The sequence below is a fragment of the Caretta caretta genome, chromosome 4 (assembly GCF_965140235.1).
Source record: "Caretta caretta isolate rCarCar2 chromosome 4, rCarCar1.hap1, whole genome shotgun sequence".
Classification (NCBI taxonomy): Eukaryota; Metazoa; Chordata; order Testudines; family Cheloniidae; genus Caretta; species Caretta caretta.
The window spans coordinates 34,473,490-34,490,637 of NC_134209.1; the positions used below are offsets into that span (position 1 = coordinate 34,473,490).

The 17,148-nt window shown below is 42.6% G+C and overlaps 1 protein-coding gene across 2 annotated transcripts in view; it reads right to left on the bottom strand.

Moving 5' to 3' along the window:
* The window catches only part of HPGDS (hematopoietic prostaglandin D synthase), a 57,679-nt gene that overhangs the window by 9,537 nt on the left and 30,994 nt on the right, over positions 1–17,148 (bottom strand). For both annotated transcript variants that reach the window (XM_048847126.2, XM_048847127.2), the window contains one exon: positions 5,447–5,539. In XM_048847126.2, coding sequence (XP_048703083.2) covers positions 5,447–5,539 — 93 coding nt within the window. The remainder of the gene's footprint in view (positions 1–5,446; positions 5,540–17,148) is intronic.

Sequence of the window (17,148 nt, forward strand, 5' to 3'; positions counted from 1 at the left end):
TCACTAGTTCAGGAGCTTGGGCTTTACGACAAACACCCAAAGCACAAGTTGGCAACATTTGAATTGAGTGTGATTAGGACACCCAATTCCTTTGGGTTGCTTTGGAAATCCCAGACATGTTTTTAAGTCTACTCTTCTGTCTTTATCCTGTTTGCTTTCATATTGATGGCAATACTGCAGTGTCTGAGCATTAAAAACACAACTACATTCTACTTTTACTTTCCAGCAAGTAAGACTAAAATGCTGGAATAGAATTAAAATTGAGGGGGCGGTGTACGTGCATGTGTGCGGGGCCAGGGGAGGAAGGTGTCAGGCATACAGTACTTACTGTGGGAGAAATAAGTTTAAGAAAGGAGTTCTACATTTCATTCTGACCATCGTCAGGTCACTCTTATCTCTTCTGGTCCTGAATTCCACAGCCAAGACCTGCTCTGTGAAAATCCTCTCTTCTGCCTGATTCCTGCTCCTTTCAGGTTCACAGATTCCAGCAAACCTTGGAGGTATATTGAATTCATTCAGGTCCAGCACCCAGAAGTTTCACTTTGTGTTTTGCGTTGACATTGACTCAAAAAGCAAATCAGAGAAACAGCTGAAATCATACAGCAAAACTCCTGGGGACATCCCCCCTCCTTCCGGAAAGTTCAGGCTCTCTTTATTTTTAGCTGCTAAATTCTTGGGGGAGAAGGAAGAGGTCAGTGGCTTTCAACCCTTCTCACATTGGTTTTCAGATGGTAGCAAGTTGGTCCAGTCTTCTCTCTGGTCCATTTTCTGATGGGAGCAGAGGGCATGTTAGCTAGTAGGCCAATTCTGTACGTTCGCCTTCAGGTGCAGGCAGCTTTCTAGCAGTCTGTTCCACAACATCTGCACTGGAAACAGTCCTATTTGTTTTTGCTGTAGCATTGTTGTTCAACTTTGGGGCTAAGAGATCTCTTAAGTGCATTTGGCCTAGGGAAATTGCCATGCTTGTGTCAGAGTATTGGGGGGAGAGCCATCTTCTGAAGACATTTTGGAGGGGAGAGACGTAGAAGGCCAAATGACCTCTCCTGCTCTCCTTAAAACTGCTCAAGTTGAGGGGAAACCTTGGGCTTCTGGGGAAGAAAGCGGTTATTGAAAGGGAAGGAGAGTTCTTGGCTGGCCTAGACATGTGGGATGTTCTGGGTTTTATGAAAATTTTGCAAGAGTTCTAATATGATTTATGTATGAAGAGTCTTCACATTTTAAGCAATAAGAAATGTCAAGACATGGATTGTTAGTTGATGTTTAAGATGGAGTTATAGACACCAGGTAAAAGGGTTAAATGCAAACAACACCAACTTGGGTACCTTTTTGCAGTTATAAAAGTTGTTTTAAAATGACTCAGAGGTTAGGTCCCTTGAACTGTATTGATTGATTCCTGGGTCACTTGATTTCTTCATCCCCTCTACTGTTATCCTCTTCACTTCTGAGTTATTGGATACCATGTGCAAAGCATGCCATATATGCCTTTTAGAAGTGTGGGGTTTAGTGGCAGCTTATAAAGAAAATGAGCCATGATTTGTGCTGTATTACATGGATGCCCACATAGAGCTAAAATTCTTACTAAACCGGGTAGATTATTTCATTTCTGCTGTCTACTTTGTAATAAACTATTGTGATGGGGCAAGGCCAGATGGCTATAGAAAAGCACTGGGAGATAGCTACATTAGCTCCAGGCTAAACAAATTCTTGGTACCAGGATAAGGTAAATGGCAGCTGCTCCAGGTCAATTAAGACACCTGGGGCCAATTAAGAACTTTCCAGAAGGCAGGGAGAATGCTAGGTTGATTGGGACACCTGAAGCTAATCAGGGGCTGGCTGAAACTAGTTAAAAGCCTCCCAGTTAGTCAGGTGGGTGTGAATGTCAGGAGCTGTGAGAGGAAGTTGCGCTGTTGGAGAGACTGAGCAGTACATGCCATATCAGGCACAAGGAAGGAGGCCCTGAGGTAAGGGTGACGTGGAGCTTGAGGAAGTGGGGGCTGCTGTGGGGAAGTAGCGCAAGGAATTGTACATGTCATGTTTCTAAAAGGTCAGCTACCATAGCTGATACTATTAGGGTCCCTGGGCTGGAGCCCGGAGTAGAGGGCGGGCCCAGGCTCTCCCTTCTCCCCCCGCCCTCCCACGATTAATCACTGAGACTGGGAGACAACAGAGACTGTGCAAGGGAGGATAGCTTCTCCTCTCCTCCCCTCCCTCGCTGGCTTATGATGAAAATGGCTCAGTGGACTGTGACCCTTGTCTCTAGAGAGAGAAGGGTTATGTGGAGGGTCACAGTGAGCCTCTGAGGCTAGCGAAATTCGCCCGCAGAGACAAGGACAGAGCTCTGTCACACTATACATAAGCTGAGTAGAAACTATGATCCTAGTTGCTATTCCATTCTGCAGTCATGCTTCTTTCCTTTTCCTGTTTGTATTAACCATTAAAATACTAGATTTGTTTGTTTTTGTTATAGCACTTTTTACAGTATCTAATATTTTGGCACTTTTTGGTGTTTTATGGATTGTACTAATGCTTCTCTCAAAATGATCCAATTTTATCAAACAAAAAGGAACTCTGCAGAAGGCCAGACTTTCTCAGGGAAGCAGACATGGGTAAAACTATTTTACTACATTTTAAAGAGTTTATTGTACATTTCTTTCATACTGGAAAATGTAACAATGTTTGGAAACATTTGAAAAGGAAGATTACATCTGTTTGCTCACAATATGAAAGAGGCAACAGAAATGTACTACCAAGTTCCCATTATTCTTTTGCATAAATTCAGCACACCCTGAGAATATCTTCCTTCATCTGTGTTAGTCTTGCAAATGGATTTGAATCATGGTTGATAACTCCTAAAACAAACCCTGGCTCCTGCAACTTTCATTATTACTGAAATTACTCGAGAATCTTACTTCATATTATCAAAGCAGCTGAGTAATCTCTGTCACAGAACATAGAATTTAGAGTTGGGAGTGATCTTATTAGGTGATCTAGCCTCATTGCCAGAGTGGGATTGTGCCCTAAGCATATTTTCTAAGTGCTCTGTCCAGGTTAGTTTAGCAGTTTCCTGAAACAAGACTTTCCAGCCTTGAAAAACAGTTGGAGAGTACCATGCACTTAGAGGACCAAGTCTAACCTCCACTCCCCACAGCACAAGAGCCCAAAATCCTAGCCTCATGAAATACAGACTACAACATCTTGGGAAACCACAGCTATCTTCTCCTTGTATCTGCAAAGTGAGGGCAAAGCTGTAAGATTTTTTTTGCTGGTAAACTCGGATAATAAGCAGTGTACTGATCTCTCAAGGAGATATAAATTCAAGCCGATATTAAGTTGTGTATCATTTATAGTTAATTTTTTAAAGTATATACATTTATATGCAAATTTGGATCTATCTAGAGTGACTTAAAATGTGAGTACCTTGGGCCTAGAGTTTATACAACAGGTACACTCTTGTCTGGCACCTGTTAATCCCCATGTAGTATTTGCATGTCCCTTCAACACTGTTGTCATAACCTTGTTGATGATGTACAGCTTGATCTTTTCAGAGGATGCTTTGACTATGTTGCTTTTGAAAAGCAGAGACAATGTCAGTTGGTTGGGTGGAAGCTGCAGTTGTTCTGAACTCTAACCAATTTAGTGGGGAGAATTTACAAATTTTATGTTTTTTTATTGCTGTAAAGGAGAGAAGATGGGAGTTCAGTATGGAATATGTCTGCATTGCAGATGCAACAAGGATTAGCAGAAAGGAGGGAAGTTATTTGTATTATTGTAGTGCCTACATATCCGAGGCAGGATTGGGAAGTCCACTGTGCTAGGTACTATATGAACACATATGAAGAGAGAGAGAGTCCCTGACCCGAGGAGTTTATCTTAATTTAGTCTAGTTTACTCGAGTTTTCTCCAAACTTTATATTGAAGTTGGTAGGAAAATCACACACTTATTTGTTATGCACTGATTTCTAACTGGATTGGATTCTGATAGTTCTAGAGTCCCACGACAAGGTGTGGAAGTCAGATTGCTTGAAAATTTTAAAACTAGACTGGATAAAACACGAGCAAACTTAACCTTAATTATAGCAGAGCTAGCATTCTGCTATAATACGTTGGAGAGAACAAGCAGGCATGATCAGGGAGCTGGACAATGGGATTGTAGTTTCTCTAAATTCTATGAAAGGCAGAAACCAATGCAAGAAGTCTCACTGTGCGAATATCTTTTTAACGTTACCCACACTGTAGCTGAAATCCAGGTAGCACACCCAGGTACTTGAACTTGATTTAATACTCAAGTTCTAGCATAGTTCTTCTGGCTGGCAAAGCTTGGGATTTATTCTGATATTTGCGCAGTACAAATGTTCCTTAGACTAGTCTAACACAGCTAATTGAAAACCATCCATCTCAGCTGCACTGGTCAGGAAACTGTGCTGGAGTTGTGATAGTAATGATCATAAACCAATCTCCCTATTGTTTGAACCATTGGATGTATTAACTCTGGGGCGGAGCCTTATTCTGTATGGTGTAAGAATGCCTTTTTGCACCTGGTCACCATGTTTGGTTTGTTCCAATGGATGCTGCAAACGATTCTGTCAAGCACAAATTACTGTGTGTGCATCATGAGGGGCAAGATCTGTGCGCTCTCCTTGTCAATGCAGATGGCATAGCAGAGTTGCCCAACTCTGGTCCTCATTGGAGGAGCACCTTTGAGCGTTGTATACCTTCCATAAGCTTTGTAAGTTTTTAATTATTTTTCTGGTTTCAGTTTAGTGCTTTTTTTTTTTATTTGTTTGGTAGCTGAGGTAGCAATTTTCTTCTTTGGTTTCCCTCTAGGATCCAGATATGGGAATGGTCCAAGCCCATATCCAGAAGGAAGACATCCCTCCAGGCGCCCTACCCAAGGTTCAGCTAACATCACATTGTCCACACATACTTTATTGCCCCTTGGGATAGTGGTGAAGAATGGGTGCTTGAGGCAAGGTAAATTAATTGGGAGCAATGGAGATGGAGGGGAGAGGGCCGCATTGGAGGTGCTATGGAAATTGATTTACACTGATAACATCCCACAGGACAATTATAGAAGTATACCTTGCCAACCCCCTTTCCCCTCAAAGATGACCTCCATATGGCATTTCTGGGTGCAGGGGTACTTTAAACCATCATTATCAACTGTGGAGATCTAGTGTAGGATATGACACAGGACCTGCAGCATCACACAATGCCCCTTAAATTTCTGTGATCAGATGAAATGAAGCTGCAGCAGGAGATGTTGACAACAGACAAATTTTGTCGCTCTGTGAAAACTACTTGTGCCTATATTGGCCTGTTCACATTGACTGCTATTAATTTCAGTTTGTCAGGCTGGCTCTTTGTTTGTATTGTCAACACACACTAGTAGGTAGCATTAAACACAGGAGCAGTCAAAAGTACCAAGAAAGTAGCAGTGTTACATTACCTGTTTCTTTGGCTAGGTATCTGGCTATGGCCAGGCTCTGATGAAGGGTAGCTCCATCCACTTCTAAAATGGGGATTTTTCCAAATGGGATAGCTTCAAAAAAATCACACATGAAAAACATTAGAACAATGTTAAACTCCACACCAGTGTAATAGTTTGCACTTATAATAGTGCCTTCCCTCTGAGAATCTCAGAGCACTTAACTGTTTCACAGGACCCCATAAGGTTCTGTTTTACACATGGATGAACAAAGGTCCAAGGTTAAGTGACTTTCCCAAGGTCACTCTGTGATGCAATGGTACAGCAGGGACTAGAACCCAGTTTTGTGTTCTTTTGACGGAATGTGCTACCTCAGTGTCTGAAATTCTGCAGATCCACTGGTACGCAAGGAGAATTTTCAGTAAGGTTTAATTTGCTAATATTTTCCCCTTCTAAGAGGATAGTCTGGCTCTCACTGACAAAGTGCCAGTCCAGGCTTTATAACTCTGGAGGAGTGAAGGCGGCCTGGTGGGGAGGTGGGCAGAGGCTAACACAGATGCTTTTGTTATGCTCTTATTGTTTAAAAAAAAATCATATTCACTGACTCAGGCATTTTTTTCTTCCAAAAAACACATTGTGGCAGGAAATACATCAAGCATTTCAGCTGACAGTACACCAGCAGAGGAACAAAGGATGCAGAAGGGTAAGGGCAAACTGCTTCTGACACCAAGACACAAACACCAAGTCTAATGCAACACATTATGACCTGGCTTCCATGTCAGAGACAGTTAGAAGGAAAAAAAAAAAAAAAAAAAGCAACTACAGGAAAACCACAAAGTCTGAGAAATAGGGAGGGAGCGAAGTTCTAACCAAAACAAAATTAGCATGGCTATTCTGAGAGAGGAGGGCTTAATCTCTGGCATCAACAGTGCAACTCAAATTGAGACGAGACCAGTGTTTAAAGAGAGTTAAATAAAAATGTCACTGGTCCAGTAGCATGATATACCTAGAAGCTCGGACTCATCTTTTGCTCTATCTAGGAGACTCCAGTGGGTTGGTACAAAGCCTTGGAGATGCAGTTAAGCTGGGAATGGGGAAAAACTAACAGGTAGCTGGGTGGATATGAGAGAGAAGGAGGCTGAAGTGTAAGATGAGTCAGTCCAGAGGAGGAGGGTCCCCTATCTTTCTGGATTTGAGCGACGGGGCTAAGGAGTTGAGATGGATCTTGTTCTCTTAAGGAGAGGGAGGGGGAGATACTAGCAGTGTGTACTCACCTGGCATATACTGACCACTATACTAGCCTTCAGTGCACTGAGGTGCAGCTCTCAATCTGTGAGCCACAGAATAAAATGTTTTGAGGACCAAGATTTGAGGAGTTACTTCTTTGGGGAGATGGTCCATGAGAGGATCTCCTGAAATGGTCTCTATGATGTAAAGGTGAGGGAAACCCTGTTCCTTAAAGAGTAGTGTGAGTCAATATTTAAAACAAAGACCTGAGAGTTTAGGGTGGCAAGAATCTGCCTGTGGGGAACTAACCACCGTTCTCTCATCTCAGCTACTGAAGGGATTATAAATTTCAAGCAGATGCTGTTCGGGCAAATTACAAGTGTACATCCGTGTTGATAATAGCAAGAGACACTGGGTCTGATTCTTAATTACACTAAGGCCCCTTAAAGTGACTGTAAATGTAATGCTGACAGACCCAGTTCGTTGGCAGGCAGGACTGAACCTGGGGCCTCTGGAGTTCGTGCATGAGTGAAAAGCCAACTGGCTGGTAGCTAAGGCTGTAGAGCAGACTGATTTAACTCATTCTAGGAGGTCTCAGTGCCACTAGATGAGACAGAACACCACACCCAGAGAAGGTGTGTGGGTTACATAAACATAATTTATGTTCATTTTGCAGCCCCTTTAATCTGTCAGAACAGTATAAAGAGATCATAGTGTGTAAATGATAATGGAATGGAATGCTAAACTACATTATACATTGAGCCACTAAGTATAAAATGCAGTACGTTTTGGGCAGAGCATTAAAGGCTCTTATGATGAACACATAAGCAAGCTCTGGCCAGTCCATATCTGGTACATAGGAATCTGACATGGTGTCAGCAGCAAACTAAGAACAGAATCAGAAAGAAGAGAGCAACAAAGGTTGCTGGATTCATCAGCATGCCACTCTTCAATGCCCCAGAGAACTTCAGCTTTGAAAACCTTCAGAATGGACAGACTGGAAAAAAGATTTTGTACATTTTTTTTCCTGCAAACAAACTCCATGAAGAAACTGGCAACATATAGGTGTCGTCTTGAATATATGCTATGGAAAAACAAGCAGGACTGTATCTTTAAATCCTTTGACGTCGTTGAAGACACTCACAAGGATGACTATGAAAGGGTTCTGGTTATGTTTGATGTATACTTTATATCCTAGAGAAACATGGTTTTTGAAAGAGCATGTTTTCATCAGAGAATTCAAGAACCTGGAGTAAATGTTGAAGGTTTTGGAAGATCTCTGCATACAATGGCTGAAAACTGTGATTTTGGGAATGCAAAACATGAAAATATCTGTGTGTGATTGGTTATTGAGTTAACAGAAAAAAACCTTTCATAGCAGCTCCAACTGAAGAGAGATTTAACCCTAGCCACAGCTATACAGATAGCAAAGTAGTCAGAATTAGTCAAACAACAGAACAAAAGGCAGGAGCAACTTGAAACACCTGAAACTACCACAGATGCTGTAAACAGGCCATTTAATGTCTAAGTCATTGTCATAAAACCCTCAAGGCAAGGAGAGAGAACCCCCAGGCTAAGAGGAATAAATTCCAGCCTACATGCACACTGTGTGGAAAAAGCTATTTCCCAAGAGACAATGCGTGTCCAGCCAGAGGCTCATGATGTAATACATGAACGAAATATGGACATTTTACCCCTGTTTGTAAAACCAAATCAGTCAAGGTTGTTGAGTCATATTACAGACAATCGAGCCATTGTTTCTGGGATCATCACTTGTGATTACATAGAACCAGCCTGGAGAGTGAAATTAAATATGCATGGTGAGACTATTGACGTTGAAATTGACTCAGGAGCTGATGTCACAGTGATCTCAGAGGGACTTAAAATCACCTTCAACCCCTCCAAGGGCTGAAGTCACCTGACATAGTTCTGTCTAGCCCTGGAGATATTCTGAACTGCATGGGCCAGTTCACCACAGAAATAACTTGAACAAAAGCTCTGCATTTAGAGGATATGTGATCAAAGGACCACAGATCAACAGCCTTGTCAGCCTCAGAGTGACAGCCATCATGGGCCTAGTGAAAACAGTGGAAGAACTCGATGGAATGTTTAGTGACCGTGGACTTGTGAAAGGAGATCCAGTACAAATAACCTTAAGAGACAGTGCTGAACCATTTAAGTGTACATTGACCTGGCAGGATTCCTATTCCACTACTGCATAAAGTGGAAAGTGAGTTGAAGACAATGGAGTGGACTGGCATAATCAAGAAAATCTGTGAGCCGACAGCATATTATGCCCCAGTGGTGCCAGCTATAAAGAAAAATGGAAAAATACAAATCATTGTGGATCTTGAAACACCTAATGAAGCAAGAGAAAAATATATTCTCCCAACACTGGGTAACTTCCTCCCCAAAGAGAGAGAGGAGCTATGATATTCTCCAAGCTGGATGCCTGGATGAGATTCTGGCAAATTTCTTTAGCCAGTGAATGGAGAAGCTGAGAGAGCTGTACAGACAGCCAAGAAAATCCTTTAGCAGGAAGATCCATTCCTTGTTCTTCTAAGTTAAAAATTAAAACCAGTAGTGACTACTGGACATAGTTCAGCATAATTCCTGATGGGAAGACAACACAGAGCTACTGTTCCAATTTTGGAAAAGAACCTATTTCCTAAGTGGCCAGACATGAAGTGAGTAGCCAAATCAGATAAAAAGGCTGAAAGAGTTATGAACACTTGTACAACAGACATCACCCAGTTAGAGAACTGCCAGGTCTAGAGCCTGATCACCATGTTAAACAAATGGGACGGTGAAGAAAGATGGACAACTCCATATGTTGTGAAGAAAAAGAATTCAGCACCCAGTTCATATGTAATTTTAGACCAGTAGTGGAGAGTTCAAGAGAAACTGTGAACATCTACAGTTTGTTCCTCACAGAGAACACTCAACAGAGCAAACTCTAAAGATGGCAGATGCAGAAGAAGACTACTCAAGGATACAAAACCGACCACAGCCAGTCCTTGCAACTAATGGACAGCCAGATGACCAAGTTGTTATGCATTCAGGTCATGAAGTTATGAACGATTCAGAGACACTCAACAGAGTGATTCATACTGAACTTAAGACAGTGTGATCGTGTAAATACTGCAAATGGTAGAAATATAGGACTTAAAGGGGGAGATCGAATGGAAGGCTAAACTATACTGTGCAGCCACTAGGTGGCACTGTGTATAAAATACCCTAGCTTAATGAATCTCAGCCAGACCTGGCACAGCATTTTGATGAATGCATCCGGTGTGTGCTTAAGCAAGCTCTGTTGCCAGTCCATATCTCATACAAAAGAACACAACAGATAATCTTGCTGCTTGTAAACAGACAAGGCATGTTCAACCCCTGGAGAACGATCATCATTAAGTGATAGCTGGTGTGGCATTTTTATTCTATTGAGGACCTCTCAGTTACTCCCAACACTAAAGCCTTTTCTACAGGAGAAAATCATACCCTTTTTCAAAATTGGTTTAGTTAGATGGGTGCAGTCTCCTTGGGTGAATGCTCTAGTTTGTTTAAAGAGTGCCTTACATGGATTTAGTTTGGGATTGATTTCCTTCTGACTTAAGCTGAATCAATAAACACCATGTCACATAGTCCATACGCAAGACAATAGGTGGACAACCCACATCAGTGACTGGATCCCCAGAGACCACAAGTGACCCCTGGGCAGACTGAAAACGTACTGGACTGATCCCATGACAAAACTCTCTGGAAAGAACATGCTCACAACAAAATGGAATGGTGTGGCATTGACTTGCGTTTGTGGAGTGGTGGACGAGGACAAGCTGGACAAAGGTGAATATACACCAAAATAACTGTCCACATGCAGGGTTTGCACTAATTTAACGAAATCAGTTTCTAAATGGAGTTACAATGGTGCAAGGTTCTTCAGGCAAGGCCTAACCTGTCACCCCTGCTTTAAGAGTTTGTGGTGACTTGCTATGTCTGTCGCTGCTTCAGCTCTATTTTCTTCCTTCCTGTTTCTGCCACTTTCTCCAGTGAGAACAAATTTGCCCAGATTTCAGTTTGGACAATACATCACAATGAGCATCTTTGGGGGGGGGGGGGGAAGAAACTAGAGTCCCCAGTGAGATGTGTCGAGAGAGAGAAAATGAAAGAGGAAAAACACTGAAGCATTGTGAGTCCAGGACTTGCTTTCAAGAAAAGCTCAGTTGATATGGAAATTGATTAACTTTTACCTCATGCTTCTGTTTTTTAGCATGTAGTACATAAATCACATTGGGTAAGAGAATTTAGATGTCAGACATAAGCCAGCTGGCAGCTGCCCAGAACTTAAAGGGCTCCTGTATGCACTTTCACTGGGTACATCAAGAATTTACATGTATGCAGTGCCAATGACAGCAGGTTTTTTTGAGTGCAACATCCCAGGGTGCCAGGATAAATTTTGATGAGGATGATGCCAAGAGAAAATTAGAATTGCTTTGCCCCGATGAGAAAGCACATGCTGTTCGTCACTACTGATGCAGTAATGGAGTTCTTCTGCGAACAGGGTTTTTTATGTTTATTAGCTAGAGAGCAGCAAGTTCCAGGCAACAACAGTGTGTTACTGAATTAAGAATCAAACAGAAGGGCACATTCTTGCCTACTAAACTGAAAGACCCCATGACTGTGAAGCTGACAAAGTGCTTGGCCTTGTATTCAGCGCTAGCAGTGCATTGTGCCCTGATTACCACTATGTTTAAAGCTGTGTGATCTTCAGCTGGCTTATCTACAAAGGATAATGCCCAAAGCTTTTTGTTTCAGTGAGATAAACTGGGTACACTATTGCTATCACTATGCACTATCAGCTGTTGAACCTTCCAAGTACATCCAGGCAGAGCGTGTTGCTGTCCGTGGAACAAGGCTGCTCTCAACAACTGTTGTTGTGTACTTAGTGACCAGCAGTGTACAATACATCCCTGCTCTGAGGAAGTGGTTACGTTCAAAACTGTGATTGTTTTTGACAATGTCAATAGTACAGCCGCACCAGATCGGGAGCAGTGGCTGATCAGCAGTGAATTAAGTTAACGGAAGAAATGAGAGAAGCACAAGATTTCAGCTGACTTGTCAAAAATCATGCAGTCAGTGAGTGGATCAGTGTGACTCAACTTTTGGAGTTGCTGTTAAAACAAAACGCCACACAATACAGTGGAACTGATTTTATTATATATATATATATATATATATATATATATAAAATCCTAAAAACATAAGCGTGGCCATGCTGGGTCAGACCAATGGTCCATCTAGCCCAGTATCCTGTCTTCTGACAGAAGTCCGTGCTGGATGTATCAGAGGGAATGAACAGAACAGGGTAGTTATCGAACGATCCTTCCCCTATTATCTAGCCCCAGCTTCTGGCAGTTATGAAACCAGAATTGATTAATCTGGAAACTGAATTGAGCAAAGGATTACTTTTTCTGTTTTCTACACAAACACTTACGAAGGGTAGCGAGGCAAACAGTGTAATTTTATAATTGGCACCTCACTTTGAGCCAATCAGATCATTTCCCCCCCACACACACACCAAACTTAGCAGCACAGTATGAAAGATGATTCTACACCCTTGATTTTTAATCTGTAGTCTGTGGACCCCAGAGGACCACAGACTATGTCTAAGATTTCCAAAAGGTTTGCACTTCCATTTGAAATTTTCTAGGGGTCTGCAAATGAAAAGGTTGAAAACCGTTGTTCAACACTGCAAATTACAAACAAGAGTCAATCACTTTTCAAAGTTTGTCAGTTACAACAAAAAAGCATGAACCCTACAGGACGTTGCTTTCTTGACAGTTGGAGAAAGTAGATTGAGACACAGGAAACGCAGTTTATCAAGGGAATTCATGAGATAAGCAAAGCTGGTAAGTGCTGAAGTTCTGTTATTTTGCTGGTTTTAGATAATTTATAGCACAGAGGTGGCCAAACTTACTGACCATCCGAGCCATATGCAACAATCTTAAGAAGTTTGAGAGCCGGGGCGTGTCTGCCAGGGCTCGGGGCTTCAGCCCTGTTGGGCAACGCCGGCTGGGATTTGGGGCTTCAGCCCCACTCCTGCTGAAGCCCTGACTGGTGCGTCCGGTGGGCCTGAAACCCCAAGACCCTCCTCCTCGCTGGGCAGGAGGCAACACATGTTGGGGGCACATGGGGTCACATTCCCCCCCATACTTTTGCCAGGGTTTGCTTGCCCCACTTTGTCACATGGTGCTGCTGGGCTCCCTCCCTGCAGGGCAGCTGCTGGAGCTGGCAAGCTGGGAGCTGTGACTGGGGTGAAGCAGCAGGAGACACCTGGGAGCTGCAGGGAGAATTGTTGCTTTTGCTGCTACCTCTCCCTGCAGAGCTAAAGCAGAGGACCCTCCCTGCAGCTCCCAGCTGTTAGCTTCAGTGGAGAGGCAGCAGCAAAGGCCTGGGAGTTGCAAGGAGTGACTGCTGAGGGTAAGGGTGGGGGCATGCTGGGGAGGGCGTGATTCAAGCTGTTGGAGGGGGCCGAACCTTTAAATCGTGCCCCCAGTTCTCAGCGGGCACCACACCAGTCTTCTCTGGCAGAAGCTTCTAGCCCCACCAGCCTGCTGTAGGGCAGAAGCCCTGAGCTCACCCCAGCCTGGTAGGCAGAGAATGGGGGTGAGTATGAGGGGTTCCGTGAGCCGCGATTTGGCCACCCCTGTTACAGAGCCTCAAATTTTGTTTACTCGCAGATTTCCATTAACTGGCTATTTTCACATTGAAAACATGGGCAACGTCAAGCTTCACATTTGTAAAGCATTTTTGCTCAGTGATAAGCTGAGATTTTTCTTGGAGAAATGGCTCATTTTAGATCTCTAAATGTTTTTGAAATATGGGTCTTTTTGTGTATGTGACGTGGGCCCATTTTTCACTAGTAGTGCAAATACAAAAACTATCACTTCTGAATAGTTTTATTGCAAATGTTTTCCCATTTTTAAAATCAGAAGGCAAGATGAGTAGATCTTTGTACAAGAGATGGTACAGATAATGTCCCCATCAGTATCAATCAACTATCTCAGGCCATAAACTGGGTGACAGAGCCCTTGAAATGAGCAAACATGGATGAAGATTTTTCAAAAAAGAAAGACAACAGAAAATATTAACATCTAACCCTTGAACGTAAGGAATTGTTCTGAATCAGCAGCATATTATACTCTTCAAAATGTGATCTTTTGTAATCAATGGGAAAGAGGAAAAAGCAGAAAATATTACATTTTCTTGTCCATGATTCATGTGTATGTATATATATGACAAAAATATGAATATGCACTATATATATTTGTTAGGAGTGACATATGTTTATAAGGATGAATAGGATGTAACTGGAATATGCTTCATGCAAAAGATCTCTTGTAACGTATCATGACAAAGCTTATAATCTACTGAGTGTGTTCATCCTATTCGTATGAATGTATCATTCTTGTATCTAAAACTGGAAAAATGAAGCATTACGCTGAGGTTGTATTGTAATTTACGCAAAGTGTGGGCCATTAATGGTGACTAAAGATCTTGATGGCTCCCATTAACTAGAACTATTGATTGTAAATGGCTCTGTTTCCTTGTAAGCCTTCCTGTGTTTGTGAGAGTCAGGCCGGAAAGAATGGAGGCTTGGGGGGGGGTCTCACAGGACATGTGACCATGTCACCTGGTACTGGAATCTATCTTAAACCTGGTGCTTTTTCTTTTAGAAGGAGGGGTGGGGACCCAGTGAGACAAAAGATTCCCGCCTTGTGCTAAAGCTATAAAAGGGTGTGGAACAGAACAAGGGGGGTTGCCAGTCATGAGAAATCCCCTAGTTTCCACCTGAGCTAGAACTAACAAGGACTGTACCAGGGGAAAGGATTGGTCCCAGACTAAGGAGTCTAGTCTGTGAAAGAAGTTTATTGGAACATGTTTGGGGGTGAGATTTACCTGTATTCAGTTTCTTAAAGGTGTTAGGCTTAGACTTGCGTGTTTTGTTTTAGTTTGCTTAGTAACTTATTTTGTTCTGTCTGTTATTACTTGAAACCACTTAAATCCTACTTTTTATACTTAATAAAATCACTTTTGTTTATTAGTAAACCCCAGAGTAAGTGATTCATACTGGGGGGAGCAAACAGCTGTGCATATTCTCTATCAGTGTTATAGAGGGCGGACAATTCATAAGTTTACCCTGTATAAGCTTTATACAGAGTAAAATGGATTTATTTGGGGGTTGGATCCCACTGGGTGCTGGGGAGAGGTGACCTGCTGAGCAGTTTCTGGTTAAAGCCTGCAGCTTTGGGGGCGTGGTTCAGACCTGGGACTGTGTTGCAGCAGACTAGCATGTCTGGCTCAAGTCGGCAGGGTTCTGGAGTCCCAAGCCATCAGGGAAAACTGGCTCAGAGGTAATTTCAGCACATCGGGTGACAGTCCCAAGGGGGTCTCTGTGACCAAACCCATCACAGTCAGGATAACCAATCTGTTTTCCAATGCAGAGCTACTAATCCACACATTTAGGGACTAATTTGACACTTCTGAAGACAAACAGACTCATGCTATAAACCATTTTAAATGTCTGGCATTTCATCAGTGATCCTTCCTCTAGAGTTCGTGTAGTGTATCAAACCAGAGTGTGTGGCAGATGCTTATATTGCTTTACAGTTTTATCCCTCAGAATAACAGGACTCGGTTAGGGCCATAAATTATCTACAATACATTTAATTATTCCATATAATTGGACAGAGGTAGAGCTATAAAAGTTTAAATTTCCCTTGTATATTTTCAACTTCACACTGCAAAAGTTAAATGCCTTTTTCCTTTGAAGTGTCATTACCAAGACAAATCAGGAAATGCCATGGCTTTTAAATATCTGAAATAACACAGAAATTTTCTCTCTTTTTTGCTGATTGTACAGGGTAGACCTGGTCCAGATAAAAACCCAAATGTCACCGGAGAATAGTTTTTAATGTGAAGCTAAATGTTGTGGGCAGAGATTGGCACCATCTGGAGACTTAAATCACCATTTACCAGTGAGGAAGAGTGAGTTTGAGCAGTGTAGTGATTGTTAGGAAGGAGACTTTCCCTACTGGATGGAGGTATTCACTTGAATCTCAAGCACTTCCTTAATATATGAATTAAATATGTTCTGGGACACTTTTTAAGATCCGCAATTATCATGAGAGAAATTCACAAAACTTTTATGAGGCTCCCTTGCGGCTGTCTTTATTTTTGCTGGCACAGAAGATGCAGGATGAAGCACTGTTTAAATCTTCTCCAGTTGTCTTCTACTGTCTAGTTTTGACTCTATGTGGAATTTTTATCTGCTTCATTCTTCCACGTAGGAAATGTTAGTTCCTTTTTATTCCTGGAACTTGTGTTCAGTGATCAGACAGTGCTTTAGGAGCTTGAAAGAGATTTTCTTTATTCTGTGACTATGACAAACTGGTTGTGCATAGCAATAGCTTCACAGCACCCCACCCAGACTGTGTTTGGGAAATTCAGCTCTTAAAGACCATCCCCAATACCACACAGTGCACCCATTTCCCTCCAACTCTTTTGCTGCCTTGTGACTAGAAGCATGGAGTCGATGCCTCAGTCTTCTTACCCAGCTTCCTCCTTTTTAAACTCTGCCTCTTTCCCTCCCTCCTCCCTTTCTAGTCCTGGAAAGAGGAGAAGAGGAAGGATAAAGAAGAACTAGAAGAAAGGAGAGAAAGTAGATGGTGAGATGGGTAAAAGGATAGTATCTCTGCCTTTGAGTTTCCTGCCACGGTCACCCCCAGAACCCAGACAACCCTCCTCCTTCCATCTCCCAGGGCTCTAAGACAGGGTTTTTCAGACCTCATCCCTCCTCTGACCAGAGGAGTAGAAAAGGAATCTCACTCCTATCTTTGAGAGCCCTTACACAGTAACAAGAGGGCCAGCTCTGATGCTGCCTCTCTTTGTGCCTCAGATCCTGAAGCGTCCCTCAGGCAGTCTGCTTCCAAGGGGATCTCTACAGCAGCCACATTTCCTCAGCACTGAGGGTAAGTTCTGCTCTAGCCGGCTCTCTTACCCTTCCCCCACAAGTGAAGCATTAACTGCTCCCCTCTCCATCCTTGTTTCTCCCTGTTACCCTCACACAGCCTGTCCACACTAAGATAAAAGGTGGTTTTAAGGAACACACTATGTAACATATTTTAACTAATTCATTTGAAAGCTCTAATGTAGACAGGGCAAACTGTATTTTAACACTACGTTAGCTGATCAACATGGCTTCCCCTGTGGTCCCACTTTGGATGGGATGGGGAAATCTGATGGAATTTCCTTCCTCAAGAGAACAATAGGAACATGTAAAAACAAACAAACAAAAACCTTCGGCATTCACTGACTCCCCACACCACAACCAAAAGTGCTCGGGTAGCTTCAGAATGCTCTCTGCTATGATTCTACAACCCAAAGGAGCAGAGCAGACCAAGCCAAAACGCCCAGAAGATGTTTCAAAAATGCATCTT